This window comes from Hibiscus syriacus, unplaced genomic scaffold, assembly GCF_006381635.1.
Source record: "Hibiscus syriacus cultivar Baekdansim isolate YM2019G1 unplaced genomic scaffold, ASM638163v2 tig00112249_pilon, whole genome shotgun sequence".
Classification (NCBI taxonomy): domain Eukaryota; kingdom Viridiplantae; phylum Streptophyta; class Magnoliopsida; order Malvales; family Malvaceae; genus Hibiscus; species Hibiscus syriacus.
Window position 1 is genome coordinate 2,350,486 of NW_024063281.1, and position 27,843 is coordinate 2,378,328.

General features: G+C 35.8%; 1 protein-coding gene and 1 long non-coding RNA gene across 3 annotated transcripts; one reads left to right on the forward strand and one right to left on the reverse strand.

Annotated features, from left to right (window-relative positions):
- Positions 1–1,752: 1,752 nt before the first annotated feature.
- LOC120176686 lies at positions 1,753–26,502 on the reverse strand. The gene is made up of 5 exons (XR_005521345.1): positions 26,332–26,502; positions 22,140–22,142; positions 17,905–17,910; positions 10,291–10,295; positions 1,753–1,762 (listed from the first exon to the last, which is right to left on the reverse strand). It is a non-coding gene; the product is annotated as an uncharacterized LOC120176686 (long non-coding RNA).
- On the forward strand, positions 17,830–23,687 carry LOC120176678 (disease resistance protein TAO1-like). Of its 2 annotated transcripts, none has more exons than XM_039183057.1 (8): positions 17,830–18,593; positions 18,682–19,098; positions 19,184–20,261; positions 20,408–20,704; positions 20,799–22,630; positions 22,767–22,862; positions 22,962–23,089; positions 23,469–23,687. In XM_039183057.1, exons 1-5 carry the CDS (start codon positions 17,866–17,868, stop codon positions 22,569–22,571), a joined length of 4,293 nt encoding a protein of 1,430 aa, XP_039038988.1. In that variant the 5' UTR covers positions 17,830–17,865; the 3' UTR covers positions 22,572–22,630; positions 22,767–22,862; positions 22,962–23,089; positions 23,469–23,687. The 2 variants fall into 2 exon arrangements, with proteins under 2 accessions (XP_039038988.1, XP_039038989.1); XM_039183058.1 differs by having other exon boundaries at positions 23,492–23,687.
- Positions 26,503–27,843: the final 1,341 nt, after the last annotated feature.

The window sequence follows — 27,843 nt, forward strand, 5'->3', positions numbered from 1 at the left end:
TGCATTCACCTTAGCCTTGTTTGATTTGAATCAATTCTAATCCTTTGATTATTCCAGAACTTGTTTAGGCTCAATATCTACATAAATATAACATTTCAAAACAACTATCAGAAGAATCCTAAACCTTAAACTTGATGTTAACAACTTAAGCCAGATTATTGAACCCAATTTCATTTTTCCTTTAGAGGGAAATCGATACCTCCTGGACATTCTGGAAATTTTCGTCCAAGAGGGGGAATCGATTCCCATTCATAGGGTATCGGTTCCCTCTACCCAGAAATTATATTTTAACCCCAAAAATCATCAATTCTTCACTTAATTTTCTATTTTAAACCCCTATCATGTCATTAAACTCAACTACCATTACTTAAACCAACTTATATCCATGAAAATCATCTATAACTTCAAATCCTATCATTCATATGTAATTCAAGAATCATACTCAAATTTCAATATGTTCTAAATACAATTCTAATACTTCATATTCCTTAATTAACATGATGACAAGTCAAATTTAACATCAAATTCAACTTATCAACTATTTTCCATGATTTCATATAAAAACTCGTTTTCTTAAATCTCTTATAACTTCTTCATCTTTTTGTTTTAGAACAAATTAAGCTTTCCTTAAGCTTAATTATCATCTAGTGATCATAACCCAACTTTTAAAACAATAAATAACCAAGAAAATAGAAAACTCACCTTTGCTGTGGCTTTCTCTCGTATGGAAGAACAAAGAGGAGAAGAAGAGATATTCTTCTTATCCCTTTCCCCCGTATATATCCTCAACATAACACAATTTAATCATTTAATGGTTAAATGACCATTTTGCCCTTTAATTCTTTTAATAATTACTAACAATCCTTCCAGATAAATCATTGAATTATCTAATTATTCTACTTTAATCACCAAATTCTAAAGTTTTACAATTTAGTCACTAACCCGTATTTTGGGGTGTTACACTAACTCCTTGTGAGAGACATTAACAACCTTCATATTTTTAACGGCTTCATTCAACCACTTGAATTCGTTTTCAAATTGCTCATAATTGACGAGGCTCTTCCCTTGATTTGAGTTAGATGCTCCAGGGTAAATTATAACTCTTGATACATTAGTATGATGACATTGACTTCCTTTATCATCCATTTTTTCTTTACCAAAGGCTCATGGTGCCAACACCTGGATCATTTTATTTGATGCGCCTTGCAGAGAACCCGATGTTTGACTCCTTCTACCAAGTTGTAACTCGACCGACTGCTCTTGCAACTTATCTTGCGATTCCTGATTAGATTACTCCATTGCTTCCATTTGTTTGTCCATGATGATGAGGAAGTAGTATAAATGAATGATCTTGTTATTACTGTCACATAATCTTCCATAAGTTATTTCCATGTTTTCGTAATTAATGCAAATAAAATGCTTAAATAAATACATGCAATGCAAACGCTAAATGCAAATACAAAAGGTGTCATTCCAGAGTGACCATCTTAAAACAACTTTCATTAAACACAAAGGTTTCGGTACATCAAGCAAACTTTTACAGATAATAGACAACTTTCACTCGTAGTTTTTCAATCTCCTTTAAAAGCCAATGTAACTTCCACTCATGCTTAGGGGTTGAGTTGTCAATCTGCTTCAATTCTCTTGCAAAGCCAGCTAAATCAACCCATTTGTGAGCCACATCGCTTGCTTGGGTCATAGCTTTTTTCATGACTTTGTCCCTTTTCTCTATCTTAAGCGCTAATTCTCGGAGCTACAGACACTGTTTTTTATTTTTCCTTATAAGAAAGTCATTATGGTTATGAAACTCTTGCATAAGATCACTACAATCATCTACCATCTTCATCAACTTCCTGTTTTTGGCTCTAGTGGCTTCTAGCTCGACTTCATTCTCCCGCTTGTGGCGTTGATATGAAATTTCCATATTAGAAATGGACCTGTTCAACGTCTGATTTTCAACTTGATATCTACCCAAATCATTGATAGTTGTATCGTGCATTTTCTTTGCAATCTGTAGATCATGATAAAACTTCTCGGCTTGACCTTCGTGCATCTTGCAATTCTTTTTCCACTGTTCAGCGTTATTCTTCAGTTTAACGACCGCTGCTATCTACTCCTCTAGGACATTTCCTATACTAGCAAATTTAAAAGCTTGACCGATCCTTTGGAAAACATCCTGCATGGTTTCCATCTCTCTACTCAATTTATCATTTTCACTTCCTAGATGACGAATCTGAGCTTCGTACTTTGGTAAACAATTTTCCTCCTAGACATCCTCACTGATACCCTTACCTTTGGTCTCTTTTGGTTCAAACTTAACATGATAATCCGTTACCAAACTAGGTTGATCTTTTAATTTGAACTCCAATACTCCATGATCTAGAAGATGTTGAACTCGACGCTTGAAGGTAGAGCAATTCTCGATAGAATGTCCTTGAACTATAGCATAATAATCACAACGAACGTTGATGTCATACCAACGTGGATATGGAGGCTGCAAAGGTTTCACATAATGTGGGGCTACTTCTTGGGCTTCTAACAGTTCATCATACAACTCCTTATATGATATTGGGATAAAATCAAAATGAGAGCCACCTCTCAACTTGGATTGAACTGGAGCTTCAAGCTTTACTTCCTCTGATGTTGGGAGTAGACTATCACACACCAATGATTTCTGATTGCACGATTTCTTTTCATCATTCTGAACTTCTAGAGTTGTCATTATTTCCCTGTCATTTCCAAACAGCTTGTTGATACGAACAATGATTGTGCGTGGCTTCCCATACTGGCTAGAATCAGTAGGCTCTAAGGTAGTCTCTTGCATATTTGACACCTCAAGATCGTTTTTATTGAGCTCTCTCTTTTCTTTTGTAGAGGTCTCTCTTCCTCTGGCCAAAGCATCTATTCTATCAATCATCTTCGATATCTACTCTTTCAATTCTCTTATCTCCTTTTTCTCCTCGTCTGCCATGTGATCTTCAGGTGCAGACCTTTCGATTATCCTCGAAGCCTTCTTTTGATGCCATTTCTTAGTTGTATTATAGCCTGCTTGATCATGAAACCCCTTGTCCATCATGAAAACCTTCTACTCTGATGACCACTCACAAATCAACACCTTTTAATTATGTCATGATCATGCAATGCAGACAAAAAGAAAAACCACCTAAAAACAAGTTAGTACAAATAAGATAACAAAATGAAAAATAGTAACAATATCAAAATAAATAAATTAATAAGGTAATGCAAAAATAAGAATGCAAATGCAGATACAAATGCACGAGGTGTTAATCCCAAAAGTGACCACCTATAAAACAATTGTTCACTTAGACAACAAGAATTCAGTAAGTACACCATGTAGTCAAAATACAATCGCGATTCTTCATCTCTTCATTTCCTTGAGTCGTACTCTTCATGGGATCTGGTATTGTACCTCTAAAATTTTCGGTGTATTTCATCGCCTTTGATGACGTCGGATGTCTTTAAATTGAATCTTGAAATTTTCATTCTTACCTCCAATGCGAAGTGGTCTTCATGCCTTTGTGAAGGGTCTTCTCGTCCTTGGTATGGCTATATCTATCTTTTGAGTCAGCATCTTGGCCTTTGCGCTTTTAAAGGAATTCTCTAATCAGCTTCAGGTTTCTTTATTCATCGGATGTCCTTCTTCATGGATCGCCTGAACATCTTCTGATCTCCCAATTTTGACTACATGGATGAGAATTTCTTGCTTCAATATGCCTTCTTATTAGTCAATCACTTGCGAATTAACACCCCTTGATGACATGAATATGCAAATGCAATAAAATCATAATAAAATAGACACATCATACAAATGGTTTAGTACACATAAGATAAACAACAAGATAAATAAGTAATAAAAACATCAAATAAAACCTACCTTTACATGCTAGCTACTCAATCATGCTTTAATAGATCCTACCCAACATGATATCTACCCTTATGCTTTGTTGTTCACAAAAAATCCTAACCGCATGGTATCTAATTCACATGCTTTGTACAAAAATATAAAGCCTAACCACATATTTTTCTAGTTCTCATACTTATTGCAAAAATAAATTCGAAGAAAAGGTTAGAATGAGTTTCCCCTTTATGTCTACGGACAGAGATTCAACATAAGATGGGCAGAGTTTTGGTATCACTAAAAGGGTCCTCGAATTGTCCTTTGTTGGTGCCCCCTTGGGCTTGCCAGACCCTCGACCCTCACCCATTATAGGCTTAAACGAGTCAAGTTCAATTCGAGAGGATACATTTCCCTATGTCCATGCGAGGAAACTCAATGTTTCACTCGTAAACATAAGGCGTGTACCCCAGAGGTTACTTGCTAAAGCCCATGCGGAGAAAAGTAAATTTTCTCACGTAAGCATAGCGTTCACCCCTACTTAACGGGACAGAGCACAGTTAGAAGGCTCTAAATATCGAAAGGTTATAGCGACAATAAGGGGAAACCCATAATCCTTTGCCTCGATCAAAGAAAATCAACAAACTAAAATGAAGGTCAGAAAACTGAAACATGTAAATCACACGTTAATACAACTATTTATTTGTTACTCAAATCGTAAATTAAAATACAAACAATTTAAAACAAACCAGGGATAAAAAACCAAATTAGAAAGAACTTATAACTTTTCGTTTGCAAAGACAATTAATTAATCAACTATCGGCGTGACTCTCTAAAAAAAGTCCCCAATGGAGTCGCCAAGCTGTCGAAACGATTTTTAAATGTGGGGCGTGATTTTGAAAACCACACCAATTTTTAATTTATTTCTTTTGATTGAATTTATTTAAAAACAATGTGATTTTAGAAAACCTCTCGTTTCGAAAATTTTGGGATTTCTTTTTAAAATAAAATGTATGGTTCGAGGAGTCGCCACCAATCTTTGATTAGGGTGTGATTGGGCACCAAAAAACGTTGTCATTTTAAATAAAAATTAATTTTAATTAAAATAACAAATTGATCTATGTGTTATCAAAATCCGAGTTCGGGAATTGATTACGTGTGGGGAAGGATTAACAACCCCACAACACCCTAAATTGGTACCTAGTCGATTAATTAATGTCTTTGCAACGAATTTCACAAGTTCAACTTTAATTTAATTTTTGATCCCCAACAAAACAACATATGAATTTTATAATATTCAAAAGCACCCAAATAAATTAAATTAAAATTACCCAACCATTAAAAAGATAAAGAATATTCGATTATTTAAAAATATCAAGACCAGATCTTAAATAGTTATAACAACCTTTTCTCGATAATTTTAAATAGTCGAACATTTATTTTTATTCCATTCCCAAATTTTAAAATGATCAATCAATTTCATAGATATCACTAATGAGATACACTTGTAATTTAAAATCATCAAAAATAACTTTCCAGTAAGTTAAGAAAAGTCACTCCGATAGTTTTAAATTAAAAGAGTATTACCCTAATTTATTATGTGATTAGGCCGAGTTATGCATATGAGGATAACATGAGAAAACTAATTAAATAATGTCAAACATTTGAAAAAAAATATTTTAGTCTAAAATATACATATAACTATACCCTAAAAAACTTATTAAAATTATACTAACATGTAATCAATATTTTTTTATGATAAATCAATTAATAACTACAAATAATACTAATATTATTTACCTAAAGTTGAAAATAACATTTAAGGATATAATATATACATGCTAATCACATATATCAATCTTAAGGAACATCAATCTTAAGGCAATGGTCTAGCTTTTTCAAGGCAGATATGAAAAAGCTCCAAAAGAGGTAGGTTTTGCATTATTATATAAATAATATCATAAAACATGAATTCACAACGTGGGTTATTAATGCCAATTTCATAAACAATCAATAATGTAACAAAAGTCCAAAAGTTAATAATTAACATTTAATTAATATAAATACATATAGGCTTGCGTGCAAATAATTAATTAAACAAAATACTATAATTATATAACTATTAAATAATATATAAAAATATCATTTTATGCTACATTCTAATAAAAAAAATGCATACTTTTAAAATTTAAAATTATAAACTATATACATTAATATGTAATGTACAAATGAGACTTAAACACAAGAACGAAAACTTAACATGTCAAACTAAAATCAAAACAAAGAAATACACATATACACATTAAAATAATACTAAATTTAAATGTACCTAAGATTAAACATATAAATAAAAAAATTAAAGCATACTTAAATAAAAAATGCATAAAAATAAGGGATCTACACCTAAATAACCCAACTAAATTACATCTAAAAACTAAAACTGAAAAATAACTAAATCGAGACAAATAAAAAAAATAAATTCAAAATCAAGCCCTACAAGTGACTAAATTATAAATAAGCGCTAAACCTAGGAAGATTTAAACCTAATTTACCCTTAAGGTCACGGTGACTTAACATTAATTTACCCTAAAATTACCAATATATATATTAAACTAAACCTAATATTAAACTAAACCTAATAGTCACTCCTCTCAAGCTCTACACTCGGCCGACTCTCGCAAAATAAAAGGGAAAAGAGACCTCCTCCAAACAGCCCCTAACACGACCAAAGGCCCTGACTTTCCCATTTTCGGCGACCTAGGACCATCGATTCCGATGATGGACACTCACATAGCAAGGTAAGTTAGATCGAGACCCCCTATTACTCTTACTCTTTATTTTTTTTAATAAAAAAACAGATCTAAAAAACTAACTTATAATCTACTTGCAAGCCTGGATTTGAACCTTTAAGTCCTTAGACTCTTCAGTTTCCTTTTCCAACGTTCAACCCCCACTATCCCAAATTTTCTTGACTCCGGTGACTACCAAAATACCCCAGGTAAATCGACTCTAAATCCCTCTTGTATATTTCGAAAACATCCACACACACAAACCACACACCGGGGATTAAAAATGAAACTCAATACCTAAAGAAATTGCTACTGTTTTTTATTGATGAAAAGAAGGGAGGAATACCCTTGGTTTACACTGCTTAATTCGACTATTGGGAGCAGAACCCTCCTCTTTACATCGTTTTTCTCCACGTGTTGATGAGCATTTTTTTAATTTCTGGTTTGTTTTTGCTGGCCGAGAACCCCCCTCTCTCCATCATAATTGCATCTTCATTTTATCATTGAATGTCATTTTATCTTTTTCCCTTCTTTATTCATTTGTTGCATCATTAGGTAGGAATAGTGAGGGTAGGTAATGGATTAGGTATTTTGCTTTTAACTTGGAAAATTGCTTAAACTTTCGGTGGATAAATGATTCTTTGACTTTGGTGGATTTGTTGTAGATTTCATGTGGGCAGCTCGGTTGTGGTGTTGTAACCGGGTCTGACAAAAATGGGTGTCTACAAGAATACTACTGATTGTTAGGCTTGTTGGGTTAAAAGAGACGATTGGATTCGTTCTTGGTTTGAGGAGTTGGATATGTTGGAGGGTTATGTTAATAGGCTCAAATATAAAGTGTGGGTCTCACTATTAGATGTTCCTTCTTCGATTTGGAGTGTTCAGCTGTTCAACGCTATTGGAAGCTTGTGGGGTCGAGTGCTTAATGTTGTGGAATTCGGGTTAATTTCCATTAATAACAGATTCACATTTAAACTATTATCTAGGTGACTAGTATGAAAACGATTGTACTAAAAATCACCCCAAGGTAGATTTCCATGAAAGAGGAGGGGTCACAATGGTCCCTCTTAAAACCCACTTTCCTTAGACAGAACTATCAAGACAAGTAATTTTAATAGGACAATAATTAACAACAACTATACCCGACAATAGCTATTAAATAGACATAAAGAGAACACCGAAATTTAACGAGGTTAGGCCAAAATTATGCCTACCTCCTCGAACACTACTAAAATAATATTTCACAAATAGAGGAAATATTACAAAGAGAAAGAAAGAATACAAATAGCCTTTAATATAAAAGAAGGCTTATATTTGAGGGATGCTAAACTAAGGAGGAGGAGGGCTCTATTTATAACAAAAGAATTTCTCCTCCTCCTTATACAAAACCAATGTGAGATATTTGCCAAAAACCAACAAATCTCCACCTTGGCAAATTCCACACACGTCTCTAAAAAATCCAATCTTCAGTAGTGTCTGCAAATTCATCTTTCAATATGTACCAATATTGACCAAGTCTAAACAATGTTTAAACTTGACCGCAGTTACCACTTTTGTCAACATATCAGTAGGATTCTCAGTGGTCCGAATCTTCTGGATTATGACTCCACCTTCTTCTAGAATCTCTCGTACAAAGTGATATCGAACATCGATGTGCTTCGTCCTTGCATGGTAAACATGGTTCTTTGCTAAATGAATAGCACTCTGACTGTCACAATGCACTTTGATGTGCTTCTGTTCAATTCTCAATTCACCAAGCAACCCTTGAAGCCAAATTGCCTCCTTCACAGCCTTTGTAACTGCCTTATACTCTGCCTCTGTAGTAAACAAAGCCACTGTTGACTGTAAGGTGGACTTCCAACTGACTGGTGCCTTTGTAAAAGTAAACACATAACCATTAGTTGATCGACGATTGTCCAAATCACCTGCATAGTCTGAATCACAATACTCAACTACACACTGACCATCTTGTTTGTCTTGATGAAAGACCAAACCAACATCTACGGTGTTCAGAATATACCGCAGAATCCATTTCACAGCTTGTCAATGCTCCTTTCCAGGATCATGCATATACCTGCTCACAACCCCAACTGCCTGTGAAATATCGGGTCTCGTACACACCATTGCATAAATCAAGCTACCAACAACACTTGCATATGGAACCTTTGACATGTATTCCCATTCTGCATCATCCTTAGGTGACATAGATGCACCAAGCTTGAAATGAGGAGCAAAGGTGTACTAACGGGTTTTGACTTCTCATTCATGCCAAAACGTTTTAGTACCTTCCTCATATATTCTTTCTGAGACAAACAAAACCTCCCCGATTTCTTATCCCTTGATATCTCCATGCCGAGAATCTTTTTTGCTTCACCAAGATCCTTCATCTCAAACTCCCTGTTCAATTGAGTCTTTAGTTTCGCAATTTCTGTCTGACTCCTGGAAGCTATCAGCATATCATCAACATAAAGAATAAGATATATATAGGATCCGTCTTGTAGCTTGCGTAAATACACACAATGATCATATTTGTTTCTTGTGTACTTCTGCCCTATCATAAACTTGTCAAATCGCTTGAATCACTACCTTAGAGATTGCTTCAATCCGTACATCGATTTTTCTAATTTGCACACCATCTCTTCTTTTTCAGCAACTTTGAATCCATCTGGCTGAGTCATGTAGATTTCCTCATCCAAGTCTCCATATAAAAATGCAATTTTTACATCCATCTGAACTAGTTCCAAATCCAACTGTGCTACCAAAACCAACAAAATTCTGATAGAGGAATGTTTTACAACTGGAGAAAATACTTCATTATAATCAACTCCCTCCATTTGAGCGTAGCCTTTAGCCACTAATCTTGCTTTGTAGTGGATGTTATTCTTGTCAGGAAATATATCTTTCTTTGCATATACCCACTTGCACCCAATTGCTTTCTTTCCCTTCGGAAGACTAGCTAGTTTCCACGTCTAATTCTTTTGAAGGGATTGCATTTCTTCATTCATGGCGATCCTCCACTTTTTATGTTTTGAACTTTGGACTGCTTCATTAAAAGTGGCAGGAATGTCATCGATTGCAATTGGTGATGCAAAAGAGACCATATCAACATAACGAGCAGGTTGTCTAATAGTCCTCTTTCCATTTCTGAGTGCAATTGATTCATGTTGCTGTGGAGGTTCTTGGGTCTGAACCTCTTCTTCATCTGATTCTTCTTCTACCATAGGAGAGTTAATACCAGTTTCTTTACTGGCTGGGTCAATTCTGCTTCTTTCAAACTCCACCTGTTTGGGAGTTCCATTTGTCTGCTCCAATTTTTCTGAAGTCACCTTTCTCAACATGGTAGATTCATCAAAGGTAACATCCCTGCTGAAGATTATTTTCTTTGTTTCTGGACACTAAAGACAATAGCCTTTCACACCAGAGGTCCCCATAAAGATCGCCTTCTTTGCTCTTGGATTCAACTTTGACTCTTTAACATGATAGTATGCAGTGGAACCAAACACATGTAAGGAATCATAATTTGTAGCAGGTACTCCAAACCATTTCTCTAATGGTGTTTTACCACCAATAGCAGTCGATGGTAAGCGGTTGACAAGGTGACAAGCATAGACCAAAGCCTCAGCCCAAAATTCTTGGGTCATACACCGAACCTTCTCCACTAATGTTCGGGTCATACGCTCTGCCACCCCATTCTGTTGTGGTGTACTTCTGACAGTGAAGCACCTGACAATATCTTCTTCTTCACAGACTTTCAGAAATGGATCATTTTTGTACTCTCCACCATTGTCTGTACGGAGACGTTTGATTTTTCTACCTGTTTGAGTCTCCACCATCTTTTTCCATTTAAGGAAAAATCCTAGCACCTCATCCTTTGTCTTCAATGTATACACCCAAATCTCCGGGAAAAATCATCAACAAAGGTGACATAATAGTGTGTTCCTCCCAATGAAGTTGTCTTGGAAGTCCCCAATACATCTTAATGAACATAATCCAAAATACCTTTAGTATCATGGATTGTTGTTCCAAATTTCACCCTCGTTTTCTTCCCTTTGATGCAATGCTCACAAAAAGCTAATTTGCAAGCCTGAGCACCCTTCAATAATCCTTGATCTATCAGTAATTTCAAAGATTTTTCACCAGCATGGCCCAAGCGCATATGCCATAACCTGGTTGCTTCTGACTCTTGTTCATCAGTAGAAGCTGCCACTGCTGCTGTCCCTACAATTGTACTACCAGAAAGTAATACACATTGTTTCTTTTTCGGATTCCCTTCATTATCACCAGTGCACCAGAGATAATCCTCATAATCCCATCTTTTACCCTCACTTCTAAACCTTTTGACTCTAAGGTTCCCACAGAGATGAGATTTCTCATTAAATCTGGTACATAATGGACACTTGTTAAGGTTCTGATTGATCCATCCTGATTCCTCAAGCGAATTGAACCAATCCCAAGTGTGTCAAGAGGGGAATTATTTACTGTGTAGACAATTCCACCTTTTAGTTCTTTAAAATCAAAGAACCATTCTCTATTGGGGGTCATATGGTGGCTACAAGCTGAATCTAGCAGCCATGAACTAGAACAACTGGTTGATGGCGTAGCAGCGAATGCGGAATCTGAATCTGCATCATCATACTCAACCACATTTTATTCTAAGACAGTCTTTCCCCTTTCATGTTTGCCTTTGTTCTTTAGCCTGGGACATTCCTTCTTCCAATGCCCTTTTTCTCGACAAAAGGCACATCCATCTTTGCTCAATCTGGACTTTGACTTCGATCTCCCTCTCCTTCCTTTATCCTGACTCTTCAAACGGCCTCTGACAACAAGAGCTTCTGCTTCGACACTTGTGTTTTCTTGTTTGTCTTTCTTTCTCAATTTATAACTATACAAGGCAGTAGTTACTTCACTGAGAGACACATCAACTTTCCATGAAGTAGAGTAGTTTCAAGATACTCAAACTCATCAGGAAGTGATCCCATCAACATCAGAGCCAGATCTTCATCTTCAAAAGTCACGTCCATATTCATCAGATCATTCACCAGCTGATTAAAGCTAGTAATGTGATCATTCATAGTGGTACCTGGTATATAGTTGAAGCGGAACAATCTCTTTTTCATGTAGAGCTTGTTCTGACCGCTTTTCTTTAAAAATTTCTCCTCCAATGCCTTCCACAATTTACTTGCAGAAGTTTCCTTAGAAAATGCATACTTCTGCTCTCTAGAAAGACACAATTGAATAGTACCACATGTCAATCTATTGATCATCTTCCATTCTTTCTCCTTAACATCATCTGGTTTCTCTCCTTCAATAGAAATGTCTAGACCCTGCTGAAATAGGTCATCTAGAACCTCACTTTGCCACATGCCAAAATGACTGGTGCCATAAAAAATCTCCACTGCAAATCTAACATTTGTCACATCTGTTGACGACGTTGTGGATGTTTTTGTTGTGTCTGTCATTTCTGCTACAAATTCTATTTAATAGCTGTCAATGCGGAATGCCAATTATCCCAAGGAAATTTTTTCTGATGTGAAAGATCAGCCTAAGCCGCAACCACAGAGCATACTAAAATAAACCAAGAGCGCTGATACCAATTGTTGTGGAATTTGGGTTAATTTCCACCAATAACAGATTCACCTTTAAACTATTATCTAGGTGACTAGTGTGAAAACGATTGTACTAAAAATCACCCCAAGGTAGATTCCCAGGAAAGAGGAGGGGTCACAATGGTCCCTCTTAAAACCCACTTTCCTTAGACAGAACTACCAAGACAAGTAATTTTCATAGGACAATAATTAACAACAATTATACCAGACAATAGCTATTAAATAGACATAAAGAGAACACCAAAATTTAACGAGGTTAGGCCAAAATTATGCCTACCTCCTCGAACACTAGTAAAATAATATTTCACTAATAGAGGAAATATTACAAAGAGAAAGAAAGAATACAAATAGCCTTTAATATAGAAGAAGACTTATATTTGAGGGATGCTAAACTAAGGAGGAGGAGGGCTCTATTTCTAACAAAAGAATTTCCCCTCCTCCTTATACAAAACCAATGTGGGATATTTGCCAAAAACCAACACTTAAGATAGAAGATGATACTGTAAATCGAGTTAAGTTTGATGTTGCTAGAGTTTTGTTGGAAGTGCACTCCTTATCATCTATTCCAGAAAAAATTTTCATTGTCGTTGATGGTCATTTTTTCTCCATTATCGTTATTCTGAAATACTGGGAGAGGCGAAAGGCATTCCTGAGGAAACCAAGGTGGTTGGTAGAGCGTGCCGTGCGGAGTTTGACAAAGGTTCAATCTCTTCTGTCTACGAGATGGTGGGTGCTGCAGGAGGTGGTATCGTGGGGGGTTCTGTCGCGCACGATCATGGAAAGTTGGTGAGTCAGAGTTGCGTCGAAACCATTGGATGTTTGGAGGATGGGGGACAGCTTGTTGTGGACAACATGGACTGTGCAGGGCTCCATGTTGTGCCTTTCTCCTCTGTTAATGGGCTGCGTGAGGAGCATGATATTATTGATAAAGTTAATGGTTTTATGGATGATGGGGGACAACTTGCTGCTGATAAAGTGGAGTGGAGTAGTGAGCAGCATGTTTTCGACGATAGTGCGGGTTTTATTAATATCAATAGGGGATTGGATCCAGTATGGGCGTCTCTACCCATCCCCACCAGTACTGGGTTTTTTGACGTGGATTTTGAGGTGTCTTCTCCCCTCGTGTTGGATGAGGATCATCCGGTAGCTAATTGCGTTAATATTAAGAGGCCTATTCTTCCCAGTCTGGGTGTTGTGAGAGTTTCTAAGGCTAGAAGAAGGTGGGCGTGTGGAGTCAGTCTGAGAGCGTCTTCAAGACTTATCTTTGGTAAGAGGAAAACCTTTGATCGTAGGTGTCGAGGTGGTTGGCCTAACGTTAGTAGCAGATGCAATCTTGTTGGAGGCAGAGATGAAGTGTATTATGAGGGAGTTCGAGGCGATTATGATGAAGCTGAGTTGGCTCTAGCGGCTGCCGTTGCTTTGGGGTGGGATTTGCAGAGCTTAGAAGTCTTGGATGCTCCTTTATTGCTCAGGTTCCTTGTTGTTCGTTGGTTCCCATTCAACAAGCTTCAGCTCCGTACTAAGCAAGACTATTGTTTTTTCTATTGTTCTCGTCTTCATGAAGGTGTTTGAAATTTTGATTCTTGTGTTACATTAGTAAGGTTGTGGCTTTAATGGTTTTTATTCTGAGGTTGTAGTTCGATTTGGGTCCTGCTTGACTGTGCGTAAGTTTTGTTAGTGTTTCATTCAGTGTGTAGTCTGCAGATTATTTAGGTTGTTATGGGTTGTTTTAGTGGTGCAGAGTCGGACTCTTGCTGTGATGTATTTGATACATTGGCTGATTGGTTTCCACTCCAAGGTTACTCTTTTTCCTAGGGAGGTATTTTAATGAGGTCCTTTGGAGTGGTTTACTTTTGTGTTTATCTAATACAAAATACCCCTTTTTCAAAAAAAAAAACTTGACAATGCTCTTATCTTTATAAAAACCTTTCTTCATAGAATTAAATATAGAGATATTATAAGAAAATGAAGCGTGGTTTATAAGTAAACTTCACAAAGCTCTTATATTTATAATAAGAGTTAATTGCATTACATGTCCTCAAAATATGACTCTCATTTCAAATTAGTCCCTAAACTTTTAAATATTTCAATTTCATTCCTAAACTATGATTATCATACTAAATTAGTTCTTTAACTTTTGAATATTTTAATTTCATCCCCAAACTATGACATTATTCTAAATTGGTCCTCAAAGATTTTGCACATTCTAATTTCATCACAAACTATACATATATATTGATCACAACCCTTGTTAATAAAATCGTTAGGCCAAGTTATATCATTATATGTAAAAAAAATAGGTTAAACCATGGTTGAAACTAATTACATAATTGGGTGAATTTGTGGATGAAATTGGAATATTCAAAAGTTTTGGGATCAATTTAAAAAGAGGGTCATAAGTTATGGATGAAATTAGAATGATCAAAAGCTTAAGGACTAATTTAGAATAAGAGTCAACATTTAGGGATAAAATTGAAATATTGAAAAGTTTATGGACCAATTTAAAATGAGAACTTTACAATTGAATCATTTTGCTCACTCAATCGTTTTCTCTCTAACAGTTGATGATGTGACATTTTTTATTATTATTTAATATAAACTAATTAAAAAATAAAATAAAAACAGAAGGTGGTCGGATGCCACTGTTGGCCACCATCAACCATGTAAATGGTGGTCGTTTTGTCCCAAAACGGGATGGTCGCTTAACCTCGACACCTTGAGTTTGTATTCGACCTCCATTTTGTCAGAAATTATTTCGAAGTCCATGAATTTGAGATTGAAATGAGAAAATTGAAACATTTCAATCCAAATTGACGGGTTTTGGGATATTTTTTGGTGAATCAACCATATATTCGGACTCAGGGGGTCGAGACGAACTGACCCATGAAATTTGGGACTGAACGGCCACCATATACGGTGGTCGACGGTGGCCATAATGAAATTAACGTGGTGGCGGACAGAGAAAAAATGAAGAAGAGAAGGAAAAAGAGTAAATTACACCATGAGGATATGATTATAAGAGACGATAATTATTATGAGACATCATTTCAGTTCTACATCAAAGGTCAACTTGGTAGAAATCGTTTTGGAGAAAAAAATTAGTGTCGGAACGTGGAGTTCATGTATTTTACGTGGATGCAGAGAGTAATAGCATTAGTGATGTGATGAGTTGTGATGCAAAAAGAAGATTTAGCTATGGGTGGTGAACAAGGGGATGGGGGGACTTTTCATTGCTTTTAATCTTTGTTAGTGTATGCAGATGCAACTTCACAATATTGCCATCCAAATGCATTGGTAAATTTCCAAATTGAAAACTACTCTTACTTTGTGATTCTGATTAGGGTCCTTAAGAATTTAATTGCTTCTGATGCCAGTAATGCAGAAGTTATCACTATCAAAGTAATTGATAATAGACTAATTAGAAATTAAGACTAATGTGAAATTTTATTTATTAAGGTTGTGATCTTAGTGACAGATTCAAAAATAATTTTAAAGACGGGAATACATATATATTAACAACATCGTAAAATATTTGTGCATGATGACACAAATAAAATTTCAAGATGGAATTAATCGATATAATAGATAATTAATCGAAGAAAATTTAAATTTCAAGATAGACAACAAGACGTGTATTTGTCACTGTCCTTAAAATACATATGATGTATCTTTGATGAACACTTTATGGATGAGTTCGAACACTCTTTCATATTTATCTTTTGTTCTTATACTATGACACGATGTTTTATATGACAACGTTTGAACCCTAAATTAAATTAATTTTATATGATTTGAACTTTACATATGAATGTAATCCTTTGACTTCAAATATTACAATTCATTTTTATTATATCATTTATTAAATGATTAAACTAACGCTGATTTTGTGGAATTAAAATGAATCGTGCACCTAACCTTTGAAATGTTGTTCGTTTTTCCTTTCTTTTTTATACTTCTTCATGTAATTAAATGTAGAAATATTATAAAATAATGAAGCGTAATTTATTAGTAAACATGACAATGATCTTATCTTTATAAAAACCTTTCTTCATAGAATTAAATGCAAAAATATTATTAAAAAATGAAGCGTAGTTTACCAAGTAAACTTGACAATGCTCTTATCTTTATAAAAACCTTTCTTCATAGAATTAAATGCAAAAATATTATACAAAAATGAAGCGTAGTTTACCAAGTAAACTTGACAATGCTCTTGCCTTTATAAAAACCTGTCTCCGTATAATTAAATGTAGAGAGATATTATAAGAAAGGGCAAAGTACATAAATGATCATATAAATATGGGTTGGGTCGCGAAATGACTACTATTTTTAAATTTGCGTCAATATGACCACTGAGATATTTAAATGGGTTCGATATAGCCACCTGTCATTAGCACTTAAAGAACGTGACTATGCGGCAATTGACAAAATTGGTATAACTAGAGCAGGAGTCCTTGTAAAGTTACATATTCACGGCACTGGAACCTTGCTTTGTTTTCTTCCTTTTTGGTCACTATTTGTATATGATTTGTTTCCTTGGATTTTCATTTAATGCAATTTGATCTTGATTTTGTTTTTAATTTGTATAATGCTTTGAGCATTAACTTTAAAATATTTTATTCTAGTCATGTGTTAAATTTTTAGATTGAATCCCCTAGATTTTAGAATTAATCTTCGAGCCAATTCTCACACTTATTATCAAGATAATACATATGTTTTATAAATTGTTCAAGTTTAGGCAGAAAAATAAAACTAAAATAACTTAATTGAATTTAAACCCGAGATCAATTAGTAACCAAGCAAATCATTAATCAATAGGATAAATCTAATATTTAGGAATCAATTAACAATTTTTTTTATATATTACATATTATGATTAATGATAGAAATAGACAAGTGAGAACATAAATCTAGGCCAATTGAGAATATGATAACACTTAAATTTCTAAAAATCCAATATATTATTTATAACTAATTGAAGATTTTAATATTTTTAAATTAAAGTTATTTATTTTATATTTATTTATAATTATTATAATATAAATATTAAATTATTTTTAATGATTATATGTATATAATCAATGAAAAATAAATATGAAAACAATAAATTTAGTTTAAAAATATTAAAATCTTAAACCAATTATAAATATACTATTAAATTTATTTTAGTGATTTAAGTGTTGTCATATTTTCAATTGGTGTATTCAACTATAAAGCTTTATATTTTGACACCACAATTGCTTTCTCTTGGCCAAAATGTCATTCAGATAATTGGTTCGTATCATTGAATCCATTCATTAAACTTAAAAGGAAAGATCTCGCTGTATGTAGCTTCCTGGTAATTGTTTGTGTGAAAAGGATTTGAAGTCTCTTTATTCGCATCATCGTTTTGTCCATTTGGTGGTCAAAAGCAGCAAATAAACTAATAACGCGTCCACCGAATTTGGTATGGTTTTAGTGAAAAAACAATTGACAAATGGATTATTAAACAAATAATGTATGGGTTTGCACACCAACCACCGTGTGCTTAAAGTTGTCTTTGAAAGGAATCCCAGCATCTTACAATTCACATTCACTCTGTTGAACCCCTCTTCGAGTTTCAACTTTCATCTTTCTCATGGCTTCTTCTGTTAACTTCTCCTCTTGTCAATTCAACAGTTTTCTCTCCCGTTCTCCTCGATTGAAGTATTCTTCCTTCCCTTCTCGTCAGTTGAAGTGTTTTCACTCCCCTCCTCGTTCTTCCTTCGTCACAACAGTTTTCCCTTGTCGTCAATTGAAGTATCCTTTCTCCCCTTCTTGTCAATTGAAGGATTCTTCATCCTCTTCTCTTCAGTTGAAGGATTCTTCCTCTTCTCGTCAATGGAAGTATCAAGTTTTCTTGAGCTTCAGATTTGAAACACGCCGTAACTTCACCAGCCAACTACTCCAAGCTTTGAAAGACACCGGAATGAATGTCTTCTTCGACGAAGAAAAACTTGAAAAAGGGGAGCAATTTTTAGGACAACTTACCCAATCAATTGAAGTCTCAAATCTCTCAATAATCATTTTGTCTGCCGACTATGCTTCTTCGGATGTATGCTTAACAGAACTCTCTCAGATCATGGATCTCAAGCGCAATCAAGGACATATTGTTCTTCCCATCTTCTTCCATGTTGATCCCTCCGATGTGCAAAATATAAGTGGTACTTTCCAAAAATCCTTTGACGCCCATGAAACGAAGCAACCACCACAAGGTGGCGAAGAGAAATTGAAGCAGTGGAAATTGAAGCAGCAGAAAGTGAAGCAGTGGAAAGCTGACTTGGCTCAAGTCGGAACATTAAAAGGAGTTCATATAACAGGGGACAGGTACCCATATTCTTTCTGCTCTTCTTTTACTTGACTTAACTTTGTTTTCGATTTGATATAGACATATTGTTTTTTTTTTTTTTGCTAGACCTGAGACTGAGCACATCGAGCATATTGTTGAATGTGCTATAAAAAAGTTGATGAAGCATCAGGTTTTCTTGAGCTTTGGTGAGGACACACGCCTCAACTTCAGCAGTCATCTTCTCAAAGCTCTGGAAGACACCGGAATCAATGTCATCTCGGATGACCAGACAGAGATTGAAATCTCTCAAGCAATTGCAGCCTCAAACCTCTCAATAGTCGTTTTATCTAAAGACTATGCTGTTTCGGAATCATGCCTAGCCGAACTTTCCTGTATCATGGCTCGCCAGCGCACTCAGAAACATATTGTTGTGCCCATCTTTTACCATGTTAAACCTGATGTGCTGAAACTTGGTGGGAATGAGAACTTAGGTGAGGTTGCTGGCTTACAAGGGTGGCCTATAGAAGGAGGCTATTCTGATAGGTAACCACACATTTCATACTCTTATTCCACTTCTTATACTTGATTTGTTTTTGTCTTGACAATCATTTTTACAAATATTTTCCAGACCTGAAACTGAACACATTAAAGTTGTCGTTCGAGATGTCATAAAAAAGTTGAATCGCAAATCTAGAAGCGTTTCAGATGATTTGATTGGAATAGATGACCAAAAAGAAACGATTTTGAGACTGATTGACCAAGAAAAAAATCGTGTAATAGGACTTTGGGGGATGGATGGCATAGGCAAAACTACCCTTGTTGATGCTGTTTACAATGAAATCTCCTTAGAGTTTGAGAGTCGTTGCTTCGTTCATAATGTTAGAAGGCAAATAGAAGATAAAGGGATGTTTTCAGTAAGAAATGAACTTCTCTCCAAACTACTAGGGAACGAAACTGATATAGACACCCCCTCCATAGGATGCCCTGTAACCCAAGAGAGGCTCAATAATATAAAATCAATTGTCGTGCTTGATAATGTTAATGACCCAGAGCATATAAATCTTATGGGTGTGAAATATTTTGGTGAGGGAAGTAAAATTATTATTACGTCCAGTGATAGACAAGTGCTTAAGAATGGAGGAGCTGACGAAATATATAAGGTGAAAAAGCTAAATGACAAGGACTCTCTTCAATTATTTTCTAGATTTGCATTTAAGCAGTCGAATTCTCCTCCTGCTGGTTTTCCATATTGGAACAAGATTTCGCGGTATGCCGGAGGGAATCCATATGTTCTTAAAGTTTTGGGTTCTAAACTTCATACAATTCCTGAAAAAGAGTGGGGAGGAGAGGTGAATAAGCTAAGGAAATATCCCCAACCAAAAATTTTACAGGTTTCGATGAGTAGTTTTGATGATTTAGATGAAATAGAGAAGGATATATTTCTTGATATATCATGCTTCTTTAAAGGGGAAGACAGAGAAGAAGTAGAAGAAATTCTAAGTTGCTTGTACGAGGGTACAGTGTCTGGAATAAACACCTTGCTCAACAAGTGCCTACTTGATATCGATTCTTGTAGGAGGATTTCTATGCATGATATGCTTGAAGAGATGGGTAAGGACAAGGTTCGCCAAGAATCTAAAGACCCGGAAAAGCGAAGTAGGTTATGGGATTTCAAAGAAGTGAATCAAGTGCTCAGATATAATAAAGTAAGTGCTAATTGAATTATATTCCTTTTTATTATATGTAAGTATAAGCCTTTCATAGTATAATTATATTTGTTTAATGAGTAATTTGATGAAATGTGCATAAACTTCTCTACATCGATATTTGATGAATTATTTCTTGTTATTAGGAGAATACATCAATTGAAGGAATAAAGTTCCACAGCAAAATAAATAAAGACCCTCTATTATCATGTCCTCACGGTTTTGAGCACATGATTAACCTTAGATACATCAACTTCTGTGCTGATCTTTCGATGTCCAAGAATAATAGAGTTGATAGTATATCTCTTCCTGATGAGCTAAAATATCTATGTTGGGCGTTTTACCCCTTCAAATCCTTATCACCAAGTTTCAATCCGAAGAATCTTGTTGTGTTGAAGTTAAAATTTGGCTATATGGAACAACTTTGGAATGAAGATCATCAGGTATTTTGTATTTTTCTTTTCATTTTTAATACGGTCCAAAATAAATAGATAATGCTATGAAATGATGTAGTTATCTTATATTTTCATTGTACAGGATCTTGTTAATATAAGGTCAATTGACCTTTCTTATTGCAAAAAACTAAGGACGATCCCTAATTTATCGGGAGCCATCAACCTTCAAATCCTTGACTGTCACGAGTGTGAAAGTTTGATTGAACTACTCTGCCTCGGTCGTTTGCCATCTCTTGAAAGATTTGACCTTTATGGTTGCAAGAATTTAAGGAATATACCTAATCTATTAGGAGCCATCAACCTTAAAAGTCTTGACTGTAGCTGGTACGAAAATTTGGTTGAACTACCTTACCTTAGTCATTTGGCATCTCTCGAAAACCTTAACCTTTCTCATTGCAAGAATTTAAGGAAGATCCCTGATCTATCAGGAACCATCAACCTTAAAAGCCTTGATTGTACCTGGTGTGAAAGTTTGGTTGAACTACCCTGCCTCAGTCATTTGACCTCTCTTGAAAGAATTAATCTTCGTGGTTGCAAGAATTTAAGGAACATACCTAATTTATTAGGAGCCATCAACCTTAAAAGTCTTGACTGTAGCCGGTGTGAAAGTTTAGTTGAACTACCCTGCCTCAGTCATTTGACCTCTCTCGAAAGCCTTAACCTCTATGGTTGCATGAATTTAAGGAAGATCTCTAGTCTATCAGGAACCACCAACCTTAATAGCCTTGATTGTAGCTGGTGTGAAAGTTTGGTTGAACTTCCTGAGCTCCCAAATAGCATTACTAAGTTAGACCTATCACGCTCTAGAACAGAAGTGGCTGATTCCATTCAGCATCTTGTCAGACTTAGAAAGTTGATTTTGAGTCACTCAAGGGTGGAAAATGTATTGAGCAATTTTTCAAAGTTAGAATCCCTTCTTGTGTTGGATGTTGATCATTGCGAAAGCCTTAAGACACTACTAGAGATTCCACGATATCTGTGGTTCTTGGATGCAACTAACTGCAGGTCATTAGAAAAAGTATGCTTCACTGATCATAATTTGAATTCATTCCATTCTTTACATGATGGTGATGATGCTCCTCATAGGGAAAACGTTTCCATGCTATTCTCCAACTGTAGAAGCTTGAATCAAGAATCAATTGAGAATATTGCAGCAAATGCCATGCTTCAAATTCATTCCCTTGCACAGAGATGGATGAGGAAAGGGATATCCCGAGAGGAATATAAACAGGATTGTTTGTTTTGTTGTTTCCCAGGAAATGAAGTTCCAGAGAGTGTGTTTTATTATAGAAGCATCAATTATTCGTTAAATTTGAAGATACCCCCAAATGGGTTTAGTGGGAGCAGATTCTTGGCCTTTGCTATCTGCCTTGTGGCTGATCTCACATATGTGAAACGAGATCCTGAATTTATCTGTAAATACCAACTGACAGCCGCCAGTGGTGAAAAGTTCACAAGTGAGTGCCATGTTTTTGAGAGATGGCACGGGATGAAAAGTTATGACGCTTGTCCTGAGTGGTATGGCGAGATCTGCAGTTGCAGGGGTGATCATGTGTTCATTCTGTTTAATCAAGATATGATTATACTTGACAATAATTACGAAGAGGCATCATTTGAATTCGACATGTATAAACGATATAAAGTGAAGGAATGTGGTGTTGATATATTTTACATGGATGCTGGGAATTATACCATGATGAGACAGGACAAATCCAACCAGAATTCTGGTTCTCAAGAAGATGCTAATATTGAGGGAGCCAATGAAGGTTCTGCTACTGAAATAAGATCTGGGAATGAAAGAAGATTTGGCAGTGATGGTGAAATAGGTGATGGAGGGCCTAAAACATTGAAATAGTTCCACTTCCTTCAGTCTTTGGGTATGCTACTTGTCAATAATGTCATCCAAATGCGTAGGTAAGCTGTTTTCATTTCTATTTAATGGCTTATGGTGATTGTACGTTAAAAAGGGAGATTTGTTTAAGGGTTGAATTTCTTGAATGAAATTATAGTTTGTGATGGTTGCTCATTATGTTTTCTCATTCTTTTGTAGGCGGAGTTTGTTTTCAAGGGCATCATTTGACTGATTCTATCGTCATGGAAGATTTGTTAGCTTTTGTCATTCCTGTTATGCTGCCTTTATCACATGGTATCATTCGCCAATGATCCTAACGTAGTTGTATCCGCCACGAATCTCATCTATGATTTGTTTTTGACTGATTTGTTTTTCCTCTCTTCATCTATGAAGCACGGAGACGGCACTTCTTACATGTTTCAAGTACCCGAAACATCCTCTGAACGGGGACGTACCGGGGATGTGCCACGGTGGCGGGTACAGCTGGCCAAGCTCGGGGACGGGTCAACCCAATTCTGAGGGTAATTTTGTCATTTTGCATTAAAAGATAAATAAATAAACAAAACCTATTTTTGACTTTTAAGAGTACAGGACAGTAAAATCTCAGCATTTGCGCCTGTATTCTCATCTTCTTCTCTTGTGCTTATTCGAAACTGTGGGGTGCCTTGGAAACAAAGGGGATATTAAATATTTGCCTGATTTGGAACAAGTCAGTCTTAAAACTTAATTTAGATTAGCATGTTTTTCAGTCTTGAAGCTTAGTCCGGTTAAAAACAGTGGACTTAGTCCTATTAATTTCCAATGTGCTAATGTGCTTAGTCCGGTTCAAATGTTATTTTTCAGTGTGCTTTTTTCAAATTAGCATGTTATGGATGGTAATGAAGTTGAGTTCAAATGCAGTGCCCTTTGCTTGTTCGTACCAGGGTTTAACAGGGCCAAGCAAGTAAGGCCTAGAAAAGAAGCAACGATGATGGAGAATAATAAATTAATAATAATGTGATATCAAAAACAGTCTCCGTGGAAAAGTTTGAATGCGGATCCTGGGCTTCATCAACAATAATTCTTATTTTGATTGAACTTTTTTTTATCGAAACAGTGTGCTTAGTCCGATTAATTTCCAGTGTACTAATATTTTAGTAAAAGAATGAAATTAACATAAAATCATGCATCCTTCCTTATCAAAATCCCAAAATTCTGGAGAGAAAAAACTACACATCAATTCTACAAGATGAGTGATGATAGAAATAACCAAATACACAGGAGATATATCAACATCCATTGCCACTACTGCAGTGAGCAACAAGTGTGTTCCTTCCTTGTCATAATTTCAGCATTACATATATGTATAGTAGGGGAAGCTCATCCATTGTTACAGCAACAAGAGTGAAGATACAATAATAAACAAATCGAAATTGCGAAGAAGAAGTCCCAGATGAGTAACAGCAAGTTTTCAACGAACAGACCCAGAAATACATGAGTCTGAGAGATGAATATATAGCACTACTTTTTTTTCCGAAATAGTTTAGACTACATGCACTACGGGAAACTAATCAATTCAATAATTCCTAAGCAAATTACAAAAATAGATTTGCTTCACGTTCCTAAAAGCAAGTATCGCATCTATGGCTGACGTTGTTGCTTGCTTCCCAAGCTTCATCTTTCAAAGAACTCAAATCACGATCACGACCACGATCACAATCTCTTCCCACTCTCTTCCTCATGTAAGTCAATGAGATTTGTTTACTTTCTCATTGAATCCAATCCTATCCTGTCAAGTGCCACGTCAGAAGACAATCCAATCATAGAATTTATTTTGCAGTAGTTCCTGTGAAATTTGCTATCAAGAAGAAACTCCCAAGACGATTTTGGTGTCTCTTGAGACACTACGGATGACTTCTTGCACGTTTGCATGATAGTATCACAAAAAGAATTCCATTCAGAATCAAGAGTTCCATTCATTATCACCCCAAAGAAGAACGTTTTCAGATAAGTTTTGCTTGTTGGGGACCGGGTTGTATCCGGATTTCGGATGTTCTCGATTGTACTGCAACTAAATCGATTGCAAGAAGAACGTTTTAGCGAACAAAGAAACCTGTGAAAAGTATCGGTGTATGTCCGTAAACTGTAAAACACGCAGGAATCCATGTAATCCAAGAGAAAGGAGAAGTCCTGCTTGAACTGCATTAGGTTCTTCGGGCTTGTTATATATTATCCATGTTCTAGACTCTTTCCCGCAAAAGCTTAAAATGCATCGCATAAGAATCCAAACAAGCAGACATGCATAAACCAATCAATATATTTGCCCCAAAATGAACTCAGCGAGAGAAAATAAAAAAAAGTAGAGCATTAGCTTTGCAAAAATTATAGTGGTTCATAAAAATGGTGGTAGTTGGCATTCCTCCATGTTAGATTATTGGAGTTTAGTCTATTTTCCGGTGAAAGAAACATTTAATTTTTATAGTTAAGTGGATGTTGATGACGACAATGACCATCTAGCTCAGTTGGTAGAGCACAAGGTTCTTAACCTTGAGGTCGTGAGATCGAGTCCCATAGAGGACATTTCATAATTTGGAGGTCTCCTACGGAAGTTGCTCTCAACTTAGTGTTGGGGGCAGCCTACTATCTTACCTCTCTCTTACCCCATTACATATGGGAACAAGGGACAATCATTTTTAGCGAATAAAGAGAATTGCGAGAAGGACCAAATTGATATTGTTTTTTAATATCAAGAAGATTAAATTTATTGAATTATTTTAAATTAAGATCCGATGATAGAACGTATGAAATTTAAAGATTAAAAATTCATTATACCATAATACTTCACCATCTTTGTTAATTTTAGTGGGAAAATAAAGGTTATTTTGACCCAATACTGTATACGGGCTAATCATTTAGGGATTAAATTTTTTCTAAGTTTGACATGCACTGTAACATTTGTCTCGGATCCCAAATTAATTTTGAAGATGACCTGATCTTTTCACTCGTATGATATATTGGGTCAATTTTGCCGGAAAATAACTACCAATAACCAAAATAGAAAGGCCCAGAAGTCATAGGCATTCAACATGGGCCAAGACCTAATCCATTCACTCTCTTTCATAATCTCTATTATCGGCATCGCCGCCATCCGTCCTCGAGTTTCAGCTGCCATCTTCCTCATTGCTTCTTCTTTTAACTCCTCTTCTTTCAAATTGAAGTATTCCTCCTTCCCTTCTCGTCAATTGAAGTGTTTTCTCTGCCCTTCTCGTCGACTGAATTATTCTCCATCCTTTTCTCGCCGATTGAAGTATTCTTCGTCATCTTCTCTTCAATTGAAGTATTCTTTCTTCCTTCCTCGTCAATTGAAGTATTTTTCGCTCCCTTCTTGTCGATTGGAGGATTTTTCCTCCTCTTTTTGTCAATTAGAGTATCAGGTTTTCTTGAGCTTCAGGGGTGAAGACACGCGCCTTAACTTCACCACCCAACTACTCCAAGCTTTGAAAGCCACCGGGATGAATGTCTTCTTCGATGAAGAAAAACTGGAAAGAGGGGAACAACTTTCACTAGCACTTTCCCAAGCAATTTTAGCCTCATATCTCTCGATAATCATTTTGTCCGCCGACTATGCTTCTTCCAAATCATTTTATTTGAATCTGAGTAACAAATGCCATTGGATAAAGAGAAAGCTTTTTAATGCTAATCAGCTTCCAAATCTATTCCATGAAAATTAAGGTCTGAAAATAATGAAAATCCTTGGAAGTCTGTTAACAGATCTTGAACTTACAGTAGAACGCTCAGGCAGAATGCAAGGAGTAATCTCACAAAAACTCGTTTCAGAATAATGCTCCGTTTCCCTGATTGTGACTTCAAGAGGAGCATAAACAGGGAGGTCAGTGTCGACACCAATAGTTTGAAGCCAGCGAGCGTCCGTTGCAAGGACATACAAATGTCTGAATGCCTGGAAAATGCATTATCTTATAGAGAAGTGGTAAAAGTAGAGCATATGTGCCAATTTGGAAAAGTGAAAAAGAATTCCAAGTCTCTTCAAGAAAATATAGCCCACCGGACATTACCATCTAAAATCAATAGTAAAATAATGTTCATATTGCTTGTGCTGAACCATGTACTATTTCCACCCGATCAATTTTAAGCTACCCAAAAAACACCTTAATACTAAAATCTTAACATACCTGAAGGTGACAACGGTTGTCATTGGGTCCTGTGGGCTACTGTGGATAGAGAGTGATAAGCAATGCTGCAATGGAACAGTTGCAGGTAGAAGATGTCCTCGTGCCTCCACCAAGAAACAAGAAACCAATTGCTAAGCTCACCTAAAACCCGGAGAATGCAAATAAATTAAGATGCCCTAGAAATAAGCAAGCTGTTTGAATGCATGTTATAGCTAGACTGTCCATTTAAATTAATGCAAAAAAATCATGATATAAGTCGTCTCTGGGAAGAAGCTCATTTAAAGCTACACTGACTTGTGACCAAGAAGCCATACATTCTTACGTCTTTAGCATTGTTTTCTGATGAAAGCTTGGCCATAGAGATGTTCTTAATGCTCCATGAAGAAATGGAAGAAGAATCATTGAACCCTTAATGCTCAAAGGGTTTATAAGGCCTCCGCACAGATAAGCGGACATTTGGCAAGGCAATGCAGGCGATATTCACGGCATGATATATATCATGATAAACATAATATGTTTTTCTTTCACAGCAGGTCAATTATAGAATCCGTGGTCATAAACCAACATATTATCTTTATCTTATAGATTCTAAGAATAAAAATTGCAATTTCCAAATAACTTGAGAGTTCATGACAAGCACGAGATCATAAAACTGGCATATAATGAATCATATCCTAAATCGGCTGGGGGAAAGTACATAATAAGCACTTGATATAGTTCAATTGGATCCATCACTATGGAATACGTAGAAACATTACCACCATCTGGATACCATGGTTAGCATGACCATCTACAGAGCTTCGGTTGCGGAGAAACCTTAAAAGCCGAAAGGTCTGTAAATGTCCAGAACCAGACATAACCTGCTTGCAAAAGGCCTCAGAAGTCACCCACTGTTACTTGGCATAAATTGGAAAAATGACAAAAATAAGAATAGGAATCAAATTATCAAGTTCATTTACCACAGACAAGGATAGAACAATAAGATGAAGGCACATCTCCAATATGCCTCGGTCAACATACTGAGATAAACCCTTGGGGAAGGTATTCCTATTTGTAGTGGAAACAAGCTTGATCTGCAGTCATTAATATTACTTACGTTATCTATC